Source organism: Amphiprion ocellaris, chromosome 7 (genome assembly GCF_022539595.1).
Source record: "Amphiprion ocellaris isolate individual 3 ecotype Okinawa chromosome 7, ASM2253959v1, whole genome shotgun sequence".
In the NCBI taxonomy this organism is placed as follows: domain Eukaryota; kingdom Metazoa; phylum Chordata; class Actinopteri; family Pomacentridae; genus Amphiprion; species Amphiprion ocellaris.
The window spans coordinates 30,517,799-30,536,092 of record NC_072772.1 but is presented as its reverse complement, the minus strand read 5'-3'; the positions used below and the strand labels follow the sequence as shown (position 1 = coordinate 30,536,092).

The following is an 18,294-nucleotide window of genomic DNA, read 5'->3' as shown; positions in this document are numbered from 1 at the left end:
CTCAACATTTTGTTTTTGCTTCCTGTTCCTGCCTTGTAGACCCTAGTTTGTTGCAAATTATTTGATTTCTCACACAATAGAAAACTGACTTCAGTTTGATAGAGCTGGATGAGACACAGAATAGTAGAATAGTGCTGTTCTTTATAAGCAAGCAATTGCATCATTCTTTCCTCTCCAAATGTTTCTCTAAATGTTTAGAGAACCTTTTTTTCACGTTTGACAAATTCAACTTCAGTTTCACTTAAAATCCTGACTGTTTCATCTTTTTTTCCCTCAGATTTTGCAAGAGCTGTTGCAGCAAGGCCTATATCATATGCAGCGGTATTACGAATGAAAGCAGACAGGTCTTCGTCAGTGCTCAGCCCTCGCAGCATACCTCGACAACACAGCAGTGGTGGGCTGGCGACTCCTGACTGGCCTGCTTTCTCCAGTCACCCTCTGTCAGCCCTGAGCCTGCTCAGCTCTCAGGAGGACTACAGGAGTGAAGGTAAAACTAATGGTGCAGTCAAACCTACAGTTTGTTTGCTCTTGTCTGAACCAAAATGGAAAAGTTTTCCTTTTGGTTTGTCAAAGTTTACTTTCACACAGAGAAGTAAACTGTACACAAAAGCAAATCTAAATAAAAATGGCTCATTAATGGGACGATTTGAAAACATGTCTTCCTGCACAGACTTCATCCGCAACTTTCGCCAAGGATAATGAACACTTGTGCACACTTTGACATAATTTACACACTGCGGTGTTCATTAGTTAGGAAAGCAGGAAGGAAACGCTGAATATGATTATTGCTAAATATATGTCAGCACCTGTCAGCATCTGTCTCCTTATGCCTGCAGAGCTTCACTTTTTTGGGGGTTATTTACTGTTGTTAGTCCTGGATGACACATTCAGCTCTGACCATTTGGCCTGTAGTCACATTATGCACAACAGAAGGCTGAATTTTTAGGTAGTTTTAGCACAAATGGGAGGTTCAACACGAGTTTTGATGACAGTGTTCTCACCTGCTGAAATCGACAAACTAAAAGTGGACACTTCAGAGTGTAGCTGGACTCCTCCAAATGTGATTGGTGTGAATTCATGGTGCTATCTCAGCACTCTGCCAACAGTCTGCCATCTCTAGTCTCACTTTATCTGTACAGGCTTCCTGTCAGTTTGGATTTGGTCTGAAAATGAATCTTACCTATCCATTATCACTGTGCATGGTCTGCCGTGGCCCGGGTTATGCCCTTCATGAAATTGAAGTGGGATCATGGCAATATCCAGCTCTCTCTGTGTTCCTGTCAGTATAGAAGCTGTAGATTTAATGGATATCTTTGTCAGAAGGCAAGATTTATTACCACAAACACAGCAAGGAAACACAATTTCATAAATTTATATGGGTCACTTGCTGTCCTGATTTGAAGAATGAATAATTCTGGAGAATGTAATGACACATTGGATGCTTTATTATATGATTAATCACATCATGCTTATTGCATCTGGAGTGCTTAATTAATGGAAATCTGAAGTAGTTGCTGAATTGGCAAACAGGATCAGCACACATTGGGAGTAATGACGTTAGTCACATTAAAAGCAGCCACCAAATAGGAGTGACAATTCCTGCCTTCTTTTTCTTCCTTTTTGCCATTATTTCTGTTTCAGTCCTCTTTGTGCCTTGCTGGACATCTTTCGCTCTTTTCTTTTTTACTTTCTGACACCATTATCACTATGTAGCCATAAAATGACTTACGTCTCTATAACCAAGGTGAGGGTAATGTCTCTTCATTGTCAGTGGTGACAAGATCATTATACCAGTGGACAGGATTGATGTTCAGTGGACAAAATGTATGCCAAAAAGAAATGCACCTTTGTGGGTAAAGGGGTTATTGCTTTTTGGCTCTGTGACTGACAGATGGCCATGGCACTTGAAGTTGACTGATTTAGACGAGTTGTATTCTTGCGTATGTCCTTAAAAGGGAGAGCTTCTGATTCTGGAGAAAGACTGTGGATATTTAGCTTCTTAAAAAACTTAGATAAAGTTAGCATAAGCCAGATTCACCATCATTCTTTAATTAGTGGAGTTAATTACTGAATTTGGCAAAATGTGTATTGGATTAGAATCACTGACTAAAATCTCACTTTTCCTTTTAACTCGTGTGTTTTCAGATGATCAGAAAAATGTATTGCAGGTTGACACAGTTCCAGAAATAATTCAAAACAATATAAATTGTCTCCCATATTGTCTCACATCTGATGATTATGGCAAAATGAAACATTTGTGCTTCAGTGTCTATTTATTTAATTCTTTGAAGTCAATCAAACCTTCAATTAGTTTCACATGTGAGCTCAAGCGAAACACCATTTTCTATGGCTGACTGCAACACAATATATATTATATACTGATTTAGAAACAGGTCCAGGTGTTAACCAGAATTACAGCACTATCAGGAAGAACAATGACACTCCTGTTTTGGCTCTGAGCTCCAACACACTGAATTTACAATGAAACAATAACTGTAAAGCTAAGTGCCAATTTTCAGCTTTAATTTGAAGGTGTTTGCATCCACATCTATTGAATATCGTGGCAATTGCAGCCTTTTTTTATGCAAAATCCCTCGAGTTTGGGAGATAACAATTAATTGGAGAATTGAACACAACCAGAAGCCATCATATAAAGTCATCACAATTACTGATTTATAATTCATTGCAGTTACTATGTCCCGTGGTGGAAACCGGTGTTCTCTCCCAGTTCTCTGCTGGGCTTTGATAGTATCCAGCATCACCTCTTGATTTTTTTAAGCTGAACCTCACACCAGAAATCTTCCAGTTTTGTTTGAAATAGCAATATTTTATCATACTTCATGACCCACTCCCCAAGCTAAGCAAGGCAGGTGCAGCATACTGATACTGTTCAGTGTAATTATGGATGGACAGAGTCAACGCTGTGAAAAAGAAGATGTAGAAAATGTAGAGACCTGTCTTTCTTTCATTTATTTTTAGCGCTAGTAGCGCTACAAGCGCTGCGGTGCTTTGCTTTATATGCATAGCAAGGTTTGCAACTTAATATTGATTCATTTTCCCCCAGTGATTAGGATATTACTTCAAAAGCTTTTTATTTCCCTGTAGAACAGTGAATCGCTGACAAAGGGTTGGAAAGATTTCATATACCCTGAGAAAAAAGCCATGATTCTCATTTTGTCACTTCATTCCTAAATGGTGACAAGCATTCAAAATGGAGTGACTTGCATTGTTGTATTGGTTTTGTCGCAGATCAAATACAATCCAGATGAATCTAAATGCTCAGCGTGATTATTTCTGTTTAAATAAACAGCATTAACACATATATAGTGCAATAAATTACATACATGCAAATACGAAGACCAAATGTTTGCAGGGCGTAGAAGCTTCATAAATACATTGTCCTCTGTAGAACAATTCTTTTGAAGAACACAGCAGTCTTTCATACAGTCTGACATTCGGAGATGCAATATACCTGGAAAGCCTTCCAAACTAAGTGCATCACTTGTGTGTTAACAGAAGGCTGGATCAAAGAGCAGAGTGCTCTGAAGAAACAGAAGAGAATTACAACAGGGACTGTCAAGCAGAAAACACCAGACCAACAAACACATCGATATGTGGGAGAGTTCAGGTTTTACATGAGAGCGACTTTACATCAACAACAGGAGAACTTGAGATCAAGAAACTGTGCCGCTTAGGTGTAATACTTGTACAGATTAAATAGAATATTGTAAAATTTACATTATATATGCATTTGTAATTTAAGCTTTCAGTGAAGTGCATTTTTGTTTTTCATGTAAATTTCATTGCATTAATGTCTAAAACACTCTCTGGCTATATGCCGTCACTAACTTAATAAATATATTGTTAGATAGTACGGAATTATCCTGCTTTAAATTCATAAGTCTATCTTTAAATTTAATTACATTTTTATTTCTTTAGTTAATGAATCGTTCCCTGGACTAATTCTATATTACATTAGATTCAACTTTTTTTGTCATTGTCAGGTGTCAGATTTCTTTAATCTCTCATCTAATCTGTGGCATTTTCCTGGTGTTGTGTTTCTCTCCTGTACTCCTGATGCTGTAAAACGTCTGTCATTTCTACATTTACATTTCATATTGATATAACAAATTGATTGACAGTATGAGTGATTTCTATCTTGCACCATTCAGCTGGGTATTTGCTACTGAAGCCTGTTTTATGAGGAGGCACGGATTTAAAATAAGTAGGTAAATCTCCATTTTTCATGGCCATAGTAATAATAATGTATCCCTCATTATTTCCATGTGTGACCCATGCATGCGGCAACCTTCAACCCATGAAAGGAGTAAAAGTGTGACAGTATTTCCTTTGCACACTACACACACATGGATTATGCCTTGTGCCTTATAATGACAGATAATCAGGGCTCTAAATGTCAGGTTTCTTTACACTTGGGATATCTTTTGAAGGGAGCAGACTATAATGAGGCTAAAGCGTGAGTGGTAATTTTCTAGTAGCGATTCGTGTAGCATTTATATGTTAAAGTTTACTGCTTAATTTACCTACAGGTTGAATAACAGAACCTAATCTAGCTGAAAAGATCACCTGAGGGTAGCATGTAGGCTTGAATTACACTCACATGTGTGTAGTATCTGAAACTATGTAAGAATTCTTGATTGGATTTTAATGCTGGTATGTGTGCAGAATTGAATTGGATTTAAAGTGCAGAATATTGCAGTCAAACAATACATGAAGGGTATGAACATATACATTTGAATTGAGCTCTTGTAATTTAAATGCAATGTTCTGCCTCTTTTTTTACATTAATTGAGTTATATCATAGCAATGCATAAAGATAAGAGCTACACACACTAAATACTTGCTGTGAAATGTCTGAATTCCAGATGGGATCATTTTTGTAGATGACATTTTTACTATAGGCTTATTTTATTTAGAGCTTGTTATTTAAAAAAAATAAATAAAAATACAGCCTGCTGCAGACTATTACAAAGGCAGTAAACCATGTTGGAGGACTGACAAGGAAAAAAAAATAAGATTGTGTTGTAAGATTTCCTCCCTTGACAAATAAAAAAATGCCTATTTTCTGTTCAGTGGAAGGGTCATCATATTATTCTGTCGAAGGACAGAAACAGATCCGTGAGAAGAGATGAAAGATAACAGTATCTTCCTAATGTTATAGCTCCTTTAACACGGTTGTTTACCACTGGACAACATTATTTGAATGAGCGTGCTTTAATATGAAATAGGTGAAAGTAGGAAGCAAGCCATAGAGACAGGAGATGTACACTTCCTGCAGTTCACTCCCAAATCTGACCAAGAAATATTACTGCAAAGTTCTCACTTGGATCAAGCATTCGGCCAAAAGGTGTAAAAGTAAATGACAGCTCAAGGGCTGAACCTAAAGGTGACATTTTAATGTTCTTTTTTTAATAATATGAATCATATCCAACAAGATTAACAGTATACTCATCATATGATCACTTCTAGCTTAAGACATTGTCTCCTTTAGAATTAAAACAGCTTCCAGGGTTCGTCATTGACTCACTAATGTGCCTTTCTAGTGTCAAACAGCCAGATCAGTTGCACATTATTGCATATCACCTTTCCCAAAATCGACTGTCTGCTGCAGAGTGCCGTGCTAGTTATTGTTACCGTCTATTTTGTTGTTTATAATTGCATCGCTTTATGGAGCTGTACATCTTCTTTTGCTATGGTTCCACCACTAACCAAGCTGGGGAATAATAGCGAAGGTAATTGGATAGTAAAACTGAGTGGTGCTCCTGTTGTGATAATTGCAATCATCCTCGCCTTTATCTCTTTGTTTTTTTGTTTGTTTCTTTTTTCCCCGCCTTCATAGAAAGTGAAGAGTTTGGACCTGTTTTTATCCAAGAACCAGATGATGCTATTTTTCCTTTGGATTCTGATGAAAAGAAAGTGGTGATGCACTGCGAGGCACGAGGGAATCCACCACCCACATACAGGTGCAACATATATTTGTCTGTCTCCTAATTGCGGTTCAGCTTTCACAGCTCATTAGTTTGTCATTCATCACAAATGTATTAAAATCTGCTATTCTTCTTATGTTTTTCAGTTGGTACATCAATGGGACAGAAGTGGATTCGGATGCAGATTACCGCTACAGCTTTATTGATGGAAACTTAATTATTGCCAATGCGAGTGAAATCACTGACTTTGGGAAGTACCAGTGTAAAGCAGTGAACAGCTTTGGGACTGTGCTAAGTCGAGATGCCCTGTTACAGTTTGCATGTAAGTAATATTTTAAAATTCATCCTATATGATAATCTAATAACAGTTGGAAACCCTTGCAGGAGAATCTGTGTGTCTGTGTTGGAAAAGAAATAAATGTACATTTTATTAGTCAGACTGAGGGTGTGAAGGATTTGCCTCTCAGATGAAGCAAGTAATTGGCTTCAAGCTCTTTGTCTCTCTGAGTCAAAATAAACCTGTTTGGTTCCAGGGGTAAATAAACACTATGCCGTCTACAGTTAGGTTCTGTTGCTGAATGTAGCTCCCACTGGCTCCATCTGATACTGTTTAGTTGCACTGCTAACAGGGTATGTGCCCTCAAATGCTTTGTCTCAGTGGTAAATGAGAGCAAAAAAATCACATTTCTTCCCTCAGTAATCCCCTGGCCTACCTCCAAAACATCATCATAGGCTAAGGCAGCTCACATGGAAAGACCAGGGGCAGTATGCTCCGAGGAAAATGCATTGTTGGTGTATGCTGCAGTTTCCTCAGGAGCAATGACCATAATAGCCTTACTGGCATGTCTACAGGGAACTTTGCCTTCTCAGTCACTGAGCTTTCGCTAGAAAGAAAAGTACACGGTCTCATGTGCTGTTATGGGGACTTACAGTCGTTACAGAATTACTTAGGAAACAAATGGCAAGATTAGACTAAAACTATGAAGACAGGGATTGATTCATCTTCTATTCAAGCACCGTTCTCTTAAGGCCAACAAAACTTAAGGGTTTTTTTCACTTCAGTTTTTTATTCTCCCTCATAAAGTTTCATATGTATAAATGTGATCAAAAAAGTGAACGAAAATCAAAGGAAGACCGGTCCCAATTTAAATATGAGCCAGACTGCACTGGCAGGCTGAAATGGCCAGATGGTAAAGCACAGACACGGGCTTCAAAAAAAGTGCTGCTAGTTTGTGAGGAACACAAGCTGCCCTTCAGCATGTACCCTCATCTGTCCTCTCAACTGTCCAGATCCTCGCCTCCTCCTCTCTCCACTTAAGGGTCACATACATATTTAAAATAAATGAGCTTGAGGCCTTTTTTTTTTAAAGTGGGGCTGAAAGTGACCAATACAATACTTGCTTTTTATAGTTCTGCATGAACACTGTGCACTGGTTTGGCATTGTTACCCATCAAATTCATTATGGCAAATTGCAAAATTCTCTTTATATGATATTTTGCCAGCATTGTGTCCTAAAGAATGGGTGCAGTGTTTTGCAGTGCCTCCTCTGATTTTTCCTTCACTGTGTTGTAGTTCAAAACTAACTCCCATAAAAATAGCATAACGCTGGAAAGTTTTGCCATCTTTTTCAAGAACTGCCTGCTTAGCAGCAAGCAACATGAGCACTCGAGTATCACACTGTGTTGGTACCTGCTAGAAATTGGCTCCAGACATTGTTTCCAAACCTCCCGCTCTATACTTCCACTCCACCGCGTTTCAGAGGGAGATACTGCACTTTCTACTCCACTACATTTATTTAACAGCTTTAGTATGAGCATTGCACACAATGGATAATACAATAATCTTTTTGATAGAACACATTGCTAAAGATTGAACCAGTTTTTCTCAATCTTCCTGGCTTATGACTTCTGACAAAAAAAACATTTCAAACAGCTCCAACAAACTGCAGTTTTTTTCCCCTCCAAGCTCCTCATAGGGTTTTATTTCTATAAATGTTCCAATGATTCAATATCTCACTAAAAATCTTAGAGGAAAAGACCAAAAACTCAAAGCAGATTTCTGTATTAGAACTTTGTTTTTCTTTTTAATCATCTGACAACCCCTCAGATCTATCTGCATATATAACTGCATATAAAGTAGTTCAACTATCTCCACCTGCAGCAACTACAACATGCTGCTTTTACACTGATGCTTCAGTATTCATCATCTAATGGTGTCATCTATAATTTCAGTCAGAGGGACCAAACCAATACTTTTGGCTTTAGTACAGTTACTTTGCATTTTGCTGCTGATACTTACGTAATTTTACTTAAGTAGGTTAAGTAGATTTTTAAAGCAGGAGGACTGCGTGACAGTCATGACTGGAGGAAAAGAGGGATTCCTTCATTACTGTCGCTAACTGCAGGGGTGATACTGGCATGTTAGAGAAGCTTGGTGGTGAAATGTGCAGTTTATTTAGCATCTGTTTAGCCATTTTTTAGTAAGAGCACATGCTGTGTTGGTATAAACAGCATGTGTGTCAATATAAATGAAGAAATGGCTTTGGTGATGTACTGATACGTTAATAATCCATGTGCTCAGTGTTAGCCATGTGGAGCTGTAATGTTTAAAGACTGTTGAGGTAAAAAAAATGAGCTGGAAAATATTGTTTTGTTAAATTTAGTGAAAGGAAGGTTTTAATAGCATCAATGCATAGTATATGATGTGCTTATTTCTCTATTCTGCAAGGCTATCAACCTGCTACATGCAACTTTGCTGCGAAAATCTGCACTAAACAAAGTAGTCAGTAGAAATCACCAAGCCCATTTGAGGTGATGGTATGTTTGGGGTCGTGTTTGGTTGACTGGCACTTGTGGCAGCCGAGATTAGGACCACTTGTCACATATAAGCTTCAGCCAAGCAACCTTTGCACAAAATTGGATTTTCTAGTTTTCATAACAGTCGGGTCAGTCACTGTCCTGTTTGTTGGAGGCGTGACAGGGAATAATGTGGAAAGATGCAGCGACAGACAGACTGCGCCAAGTTCAAGGTGTTGTAGAAATTGCCTATAATCGCCTATAAAGTTCTATCCTTATTATTTGACTCTTTTCCCCAGAATCACATCATTTTCTCGCAGTGCAGTACATTAGCAAAGGTTTGCAGCCACGGCTCTAAAATATCACTCGCTGAATAAATGTGCGGTTTTCTCTGTCGTACCAGAGTATTTGAGTAAGCAACACATCCCACATCTCACCTGTCACAAATGTTGTGTTGTGCCATCTTGGGGGAAAAAAAGCTCAGAAATGTCCATGTGGGGGAATTCCTGATGCTTGGTGTAGTGAGAGCAAACAGTATTACATATGTACAGTTTAAAAAAAAAAAGCAGTGAAACTTATATTTACTGCTAAACACACATAAATAACTGCCAATTATTTGTGTGTTGTGGCAAAGGCATGGTTAATAAATGTTTTCCTCACTGACAAACTACTAGTATAACTTTACAGAATAAATGCTGATTAATAGTTAACTAAAGGGATGTTTATCTTAAGACTCATTTCCCCTTTCATTAAATGAAAATTTTAAGTTGAACTAGTTAAAGAGAGACAGAAAACAATCAAAATTGTGCACAATTTAATCATTAAGTTTAAAAAAAATAAGCTATTGTGTGTATTAATTGTGTGAACCATTAATCGCATTCTTCAATTAACAAAACTTATTTTAAATGCAGCTGAAATGTGTGTTTTTTTGCAACTTGAATATAAACGCTTGTATGGCATGGCAAAAACTCACTAAGTAGCCTAAAAGTTAACAAATAAACTTTAAAATGTGTACCTTGCAGGTTAACGGAGATGCGTTGTTCTGTCAATCGATTACATGTAAATTTATTCTGATGCAGCCAAGCCTGATTTTCATTTTCTCAATGAAAATACTGCCAAATAATGCTTTTTTTTTCCACAAGATGTCCCACTTAGAGTTTTTTTGTTTTAGGGCAGAGTGAGGAAAGCTGATGTTTGCTCTTGATGCAGCTCCCCCTAGTGGCAGCTACCTTCCTAACAGCTTAGTAACTATAGTCAACTGGCATTATACACTAATAAAATGTTAATAATGAGTTAAACCGACTAGTATTTCTGATGACAACTAGTGAGAGCTGTAATGTTTAATTGTTTAATCGACAAATTGCGCGCAACCCTTGAAGCCGTCTGTTCAGAAGGTGCAGATCTTTTACATTAAGCTGGTTAATAACCCTGTAGCATCATTCATTTTCTCTGTCATCCTCCTGATGCCGCTGGGACGCACATTTCTCCAGAGGTTTCAGTTTCAAAATCTTCTGGAATTCAAGTAAATTTAAGATGCACAGCTCAGTTGTCGTAGCTCAACCATATAATTGACAATCCTTTGTAGCTCATTCGTGTGTCTGTGGATGATCAAAGAGCAATGGGGGAACTTTGTCGACAAAATATTAAATGTTGATTAGCCGGCGACATCATTATGTGTCTTTATTGCGCTTCTTCTTCTTCTTCTTCTTATTTACTGGAGTGAAGTGTGTTACCACGTGCTGCGTCATGTTTCTGTAAGTTTTTGTTCCGCTTGTTCAACAGCTGTTTGATAAATTGCTTGTAATGTCTCAGTTAGTGGTCGACTTTTGGATAACAAGCATCGTCATCTTCAACTCGAGTTTGTGTGCTGTATAATGAGATAAAACCTCAAGTGTGTAGCACTTCCTGTGAAGCTGTGGGTTCTCTGCTCTCAGTATGTGCTGGTGAGCTCCACCTTCATAAATAATCAGTGACGCTGAGAGCAGGGCAGTCGGCTGTAAATGGCATCCATTGTCAATAGCCATAGTCTGCATTATCAGACATAATTATAGATTGATATTCAATTGTTGGAAAAGTAAAAATAATTTTATATTCTTCCTAATTTATAATTTAATTTATATGCAGGAAACATAAGGCTTTTCATTAACAGATATCAGATAAAATTTGATTATAGAGAACTGCATATTCTGTTTTGTAATGTCATTACAACAACAATAGGAATTTAAAATCATGTCCATCGAAAAGGCTGCAGTTGTTTCCTAAATGAGCTTGCTGTTTGCTGCATTTTGAGCCTTGCTAATCTGCAAGCAGAAGGTCTATCTAGTCAATTCATCCCTGGACCAGATTTATTCTGTCTTCAATATTACCCATGGCTGTTTACTACGAAGTGACACATTTGTGTGACCATTTCTTTTGCTTTATGCGGTACACATATTCAGCAGCACCACTGTGCAATAGTCTTCATTCCTTTAAAATGTGGCCCTTCAAAAGACGAGCCACAGAAACAAAGAAAGGTGCCCTGCAGCACACATTTGAATGCAGAACCTTCCCTTGCTCTTTCAGCATATCAAATGGTGGGTATTTATCACTCAGCGTGGAGCTCAACTTGTTCTTCCCTTTTCATGTTGGCACTGCACATTTCCATGCAGTGGTACCGTTGTTGATTGCTTTACATGATCCAGATACATGTGGGCAATTCCTCTCCTCATAAACAGACTGATTTAATGAAGTAACTGCATGCTTTATTGACCTGAAACAAATTGGTCAACCTACTGGACTTATGTAGTTAATATCCAATTTCTCTATCACCTACAGTCAGCATGCCTCTTGTAGCTATGTTTTTAAATTGCAAACGTCATTCTCTGAATTACAGACTGCAGCTGCTATAATATGAAGCAGAGATCTGCAACCTGGTCTGAATGCAGTGTCTGAATTTCATAAACATACTGCAGGTTTCAGGTTAGGTTTAAATCGAGGACAGAATGCTGAAACTTGATAAGCCTAATGTTATACTGCATAAGAATGGAATAAATTCAGTCTGTATTGGTGGAGAAACTCTAGCACAGGTGACTATATTACCATAATATGATTCTGGAAACCCTGGATTTGAGAGTCAACTCACCTGAATGGTTAGATACTCTATGTAGCCTGTGAAAAAAATGAGCTAGTTCTTATTTACTAAGCAGTTAACAGCCTGTTTGACTTCAGTATTAAGACTGTGGTACTGTTGTCTTACTTGAGATTTTGCCCCTGTACCTACAGTCACACATATGAGAGAATTTGCATTTTTCTTGTTAAACTTTTAGCTTTGTGCCTGTATCTTGCAGGGGGGGGAAAGTTTTTAGGCCATATGGGCTAAGTTAATTGAAGTTGTGGTAGCCAGAATGGATTTTGTGGGGCTGGACAAAGACACTCAATGACACCGTCTAGTCGACAGGTTCTGTTGTGCCGAGCTGGCGCACTGAACACAGCCCTGTTTCATGCAGGATATCAGGGGAGGGTTAAGAGCTGACCAGCCAGAGTGCATGGGGAAAGGTTCTCTCAAGACTCTCTATATTCCATCCACCGGTCATATACACTGTTCCAAAGATGTTTCAGTAGGATGCTTTTTTTTCCCTCTCTTTTTGTTTTGAAATTCTGAGCTGCTGAACTCACACTTGGGCTGCTTTTCAGCCGTGACTTTGAAGGCAGCAAGCAGAAAGGAGGCCTCTGATCTCTCTCCCCAAAGAGTTCTTCTCTCTTTGCAGACGTGAGTCTGGCTGAGGCTCAGGTATCGAGCCACTCTGAGCAGTACAGTAGTAATGACATTAATGGGATGCTTTGACTTGAGCATTGAAAGATCCACACACACACGTGCCACTGTGTGATGCCCTGCATTGTCAGGAGTTATTGCCCATTGATAGAATTCATACTGACCTTGAAATAACTAATTTACATTGAGAACCTGCTCTGCTGCTTGCTGCAAATTTCATCACTGCATTTCTGGATTTTAAACATTTATACGGACATATGTTGACTTGTAATTTTTGAGGAAGCTTTAATGACCATGCTGTCTTTACATTATTAAAAAGTCATTAATATTGATTCGGTTACATAATTGTAGTTTGCGAAGGGAAATGATAGGTCGTTAAAGAGTTTCATTTGAACTTTATTTCCTCGTTCCGTAATATATGAGTGCTGATCTCATTTCTGAACTGAAACACCCACTTGGCCTGCATTTGGTTTATTTTCTAAACATTTCACATGCGACAAGCTCATTATGTCTATATTGCACCTCGCGTTTGACAATCAAACAGTGGGGTAGGTTTATGTAGGTGGCTCTCTGATTTCTCTCTAATGACCAATGTTGCTGTTGCCGGGAATGTAAAATGTATAATTTCCCGTGTGCCTGGAGATGTTTCCCAAGAAAGACATCCTCCATTACTGGGTGTTTTCAACAAGTGCAATGAGTCTCTTAAACTGGATATACTGTTCTGTAGGCTGAATTGTTATCATGCTGTTGCAGTTTTATAGAGTCACAAAATAGAAATGCATAAAGGAGGAAGTCACATATATTTTTATTAAATTAGACAGGCTGTTTTAGAAGACACAATATTTCTTTTTCTATCATATGCAGCCTGACAGAATGATTGAAGAGAAGCAGGTATCTACAGAAACACACACACATGTAGTTTCTGCCAAGTCCAACAGTCATGTTGCAGGTCTCTAATTACTGTTGTTGTACTTGTGTCTTTTGTCTGTGTTACTTACTCACTAATTACTCACTCAGTCATTTCACGTCTTGCTCTGGTTATCAACAGATGAAAAATCTATGTGGCCTGACCATTGTCTATCTGCCAATTACAGACACTGATTAAAGGTAACACGTGATTTATGGTTTAGTTTCACTGGGAAAAGTGGTAGAAGGAAGCTACACTGACAAGAAAAGACAGTTTGGTGACAGCTGCTTGTGAATCAATAGTGAACATAGTGACAATCATCGGCTTTCCATCCCAACTCTTGTGGCGCATTGTTAGCACAAATAAATCAAAATTAGTCGCACGTCACACACACACCAAATGGGCCAAGATGATGGAACTGTCTTTACGATTGCAGTCAAAGGCAGTGGTAGTGTCAAAATATTGGAATTTTGATACAGTATCTTAAAAAAATCTCAGTATTGGGAAATATTGAGAGCATAAGATTTTAGATAGTCATTAAATATAAATATTGCATGGCTGAAGCGTGATGAAATACATTTCAGTGGTAGTTTGATGGTTGAAAAGTGTCTGGGAGAGTCACACAGTCAAAAGGGAATAAGCAATCAGACTTTATTTATATTGCACTTTTCATACAAATGAAATGTAACAAAGTGCTTTACAGATGAAAGGAATAAAAATGAAATGATGGATAATAATAATAGATAGGGATGTGGGTGAAGGGTAAAAAAAGACAAACAGAATAAGAAAATATTAAACATGAAGCAAAAATCGATACATGGAATAGACTAAAATATGGAAATGAGTGAATAAATATTAAAATTAAAAAACAAGTAGTTCTAAGAAGAGTGATAAATACAATCAATCAAAAGTCTGAATAAAAAGGTAGGTCTTGAGCTTGCCTGTAAAAACATCAACAGTAAGGTGCAAGTAAGTGCAAAACAGCACAATTTAATGTATTTTCAAGGGAAAATAAATGTATTTTACTGAAATATTGTCAGCCCCTAGTTTGAACAAAGGCATCTAACATCTAAATTGGCAGAGCGGTGTGTGGGAAATCAATCATTGGTAAAAGGTTCAATCAATCTTAGTTAATTTATAAATAACATTGGGCACCAAGAGATGCTATCTGTAGTCAGCTGTAGCTCAGAATTTCTAATTTTGTGTATTTTTATTCCAAAATCGCTCCCTGTCAGGAGCTGAGAAACTTTCTGTTCAGTCCCGGATGTGGCTTGTTTTAAACACAGAAAATGATGGAGATGGCAAATTGATTTCTAGTGTGGATTGAACGCTCGCAAATTCAGATTCTATATCGGTCTGCTGTCCCAGCTGATTCTGCTGAGATGGTGCAGCATACCACATGAAATATTTACTATTCTCTGTTATTATTTCATTTGTTTTTTGACATGGTTAGGATACCTCCTCTTTCCTCAGTCTGACAATTTTTTGAATGGGTCAAATTAACCTTTTGGTTCTGTATATTGTTTCTCTCTGTCTTTTAGCTGTTTCTTTCATAGTGAGTCAGGAGGCATCACATTGACTGTCACCACCGGCTGAGCTAAAATGTAAAAAAATAAATATATCAAAGCTTATGCAACCAGTACATAAATTGAAATGCAACTTGGTGCTGTAATGAGGTGAAAATGGGAAAGAAACTGCACTGATGTGTTGAAAAATACAGAAATAAACTTTGACAAGAAGTTGACTGCATGGTATATTGTATGATGAAGGCCGTGAACCATGATCATTATTAACTGTCCCAGAGATGCAGGTTTTATAAGTCACTTTAGGGAATAATTGTCCAGCAGCTGCAGGGTGATGGTAAACACTGTGCCTCAAAGTGATGGAGGAAAGTAGTGCAGACTCAGAGACCCGCCCTGGGTCAAGCAGCCTGCCACTAGATTTCAACACTTTTGGCAGTGCTTCAAAAATTAAACAGCCAGTATGAGGTTCCAAAAGGCTTCAGTTCTGGGATTTCAGATTAAAGCTACTTTCTTCTACTTCTGTGAAAAACAACCACATTAGAGCATAAACAAACCGATGTATACATTCAAACTGAAACCTAAGGTATTCGAGATGTTCCAGTTCTTCACCGTAGATTCAGTGATCAAATTCGATTTGGTCCAATCAGCTCTACAAATTCAGAAATTAATTGAGAAAACTCTTCTTTAGCTTACAGAGCACCAAGACAAAGAATGACCATCACTTTGAAGTCCAACAACAGTGGCCCGTTGCATCTACAGGATAGTTTTTAATGGCTTTGCAACTGTCTTTGTCATCCTGTTCCAGTCCATTCTCCTCTAGTCATGGTAGAAATCCGGTGCATTTTGTGCAAATGCCGGATGCAGATTGCTATTTAGTGCGTGGGCATGTAAACCGTTTAACTTTGATCATGGACACCCACTACTGCTGCTGTTTTGGTTTTGTTTTCTCCACGATAATAGTCTTTGTCCTTTCTTTATCAGGAACCTTAGTTTGCTCAACTTGAGCCATAGCTTAACTTTTGTTCAGTTCAACCGCTGTGTAGACAAGATAAGGCAGTTCATCAGTTGGTTGATTGGCCTAAAATCAATCAGCAACTATTTTATCAGTTAATTAAGCTGATTTCTGAGCAGGATCTCCAGGAATTATCTGGTTGCAGATTTTTGAATGCGAGGTATGAAACCCAAGGTACCACCACTAATTAGAGAGTGAACTTTATCTTCAGTTATGTTGAAGCATTAGTTCTGCAGGAATAATAGAAACTTTCTAGCTCCTTTAGAAAATTCTTCATTACTATTTTGCATTTTCCTGTATCGCTAGCTGTCTTCTCATGCTTTTCTAGATCTTAGAGCTTTCAGTCCCAAGACCCGAGGTGGAGTTTCTGTGCGTGAAGGTCAAGGTGTGGTCCTCATCTGTACCCCTCCTCCTCATTCACCAGGTAAGAATTTAGCTGTTCAGTCGCACTCAGTAGAAGAAAAACAAAATGTGTTTTTTCTCTCCATTTCCTTTGGGATTGTTCTTGAACCCGTCACTATTTGTCATAATTTGTATCACAGCATGTAATGTTTTTATTACTGTGGCAACGTGAAGGATTGCTCTCAATATATTTATTTATTTATCACATTGTATTTTCATGATTTTTTTTTTTTATATAGCTGTCCATTCTGCTATCCATCCATCCATGCTGTTCAGATGATGAGTGTGATAAGCGATGGCAGCAACAGAGCCAGATTCTCAGAGATGAAGTTTGCTGGATCATTAGAAATGGAGAGAAATGTTATGCAGCCAATTACTTCACATAGACAGAGGATAGGCACTGCTCTCGAATGGCACATCTTGAAATATCCCACTTTACAGTTGTCCTCTAATGTGAGCTCTTATGCGAGTCATGAATCATCCAGGTTTTCTGTTTGCATCAGCTCTGTCATACTGCTACTCTGCACCCGTGGGAATGTATGCCAATTGCTCTTCAGCACCGATGCCCGTTTCTGGACGCCGCTTTTCATGTCATAATAGCAGCCAGTGAGTCAGTGACAAAATAGCGCATCAAAAAAAAAGAAAAAAAGATGCAATTAAGGATGTGTAATGACAGACGGTTTAAAGTGTAGGTGAAGATTACTCTCCAACAATCACAGGTGTATGTACGTCCTCACACACAATTTATGAATCAAGCCACCATTTTATGGAGGATTTTCTCTTAAATGGTTGAAAAGGTGATTGACATGTAATTAAAATCCAACACTGGAGATGATGTTATGGACTGATAGAAGCATAATGGAAATAGTGATTTTCTGTCATTTAGAATTTGTTGCAGTCTTGCTACTCTAAACTACAAAATTGGTGCAGGTTTCAGTCATAATGACACAGTGTAAAACCCTCATGTTACATTACTTGCATTAGATTGACCGAGTAAATCGATACAGAATGTATTATATATTTATAACCGCTCAGCCGCTTAAAGTGCAATTCAGAAAAATGCGAATAGATTTTAATCATTGCATTCCTGTTTTGAATTGTCTGTTTGAGGTTGCTAAATTAATTGTAAGAGACAAATCAGCAAGAAATTAGAAAATAAATCTAAAATCACATCAGTATCGTGCCACATGTGTGCAACCTGCAACTTAACTGAAGGAGCACTGGCTTGTTCAATATTACTGCCATGTAATAACATTTCTTTTTTGCTTCCTGTTGATGTTCACTGTATTAATGTTTAAAAATATAATTAAAAAGTGAGGTACAAAGCGCTGGATGAGGAAGCCTTGCATGGGAAAAGTTAGATTTATATTTTAAAGCTTACAGTCCCTCAACTAAAACTAGCTTCTGCATCTTTAATGTTTAGTTTTGCCTGTGATTATCTGTACAAACAGTGGTTTTACACTAATCCTGCTAGACTCAGAAAGTTAGCGTTACTTAAATGGGAGGCAGCTGATGCTTCTTTTTTCATGCTTCCAGATTATGCTCAAATACATAATGCAGGTAAGATGTAATTTATTTCTTCAACGTTGCTGACATGAAATGAATAATGATCTCCTACATCTAAAATAAGTTTTTAGATGAATTTGAAGATGAATGCCTTAGTGAGTCCGAGCGTGTCATACCTTAAATTCATATTGTGTAGGGAGTGTTAAACAATCTTAGCAGTGGGAGGATTCAACGACATGAAAATGCCACTTAAATTAGATCAGTCTCCTGAGTAGAAATAATTTGGAGTCACTGAGATGTGAAAAGTTTATTATTTTCCATTTCATGGCTTTGATCATCTTTACATGCTCTTTGGTAAACAGTGTTTTACCTTTTATGAGGCTAAAGTATGATGAACTTCGAGCAAAACCTGTCGGAACTTGAATATTTTTGGCAATGCTGATTGTTTG

At 37.9% G+C, this 18,294-nt stretch overlaps 1 protein-coding gene across 3 annotated transcripts in view; it reads left to right on the top strand.

Moving 5' to 3' along the window:
- The window catches only part of cntn5 (contactin 5), a 99,463-nt gene that overhangs the window by 42,378 nt on the left and 38,791 nt on the right, over window positions 1-18,294 (top strand). For all 3 annotated transcript variants that reach the window (XM_035952914.2, XM_023280479.3, XM_023280480.3), the window contains exons 3-6: window positions 278-487; window positions 5,861-5,984; window positions 6,095-6,270; window positions 16,266-16,361. In XM_035952914.2, coding sequence (XP_035808807.2) covers window positions 278-487; window positions 5,861-5,984; window positions 6,095-6,270; window positions 16,266-16,361 — 606 coding nt within the window. The remainder of the gene's footprint in view (window positions 1-277; window positions 488-5,860; window positions 5,985-6,094; window positions 6,271-16,265; window positions 16,362-18,294) is intronic.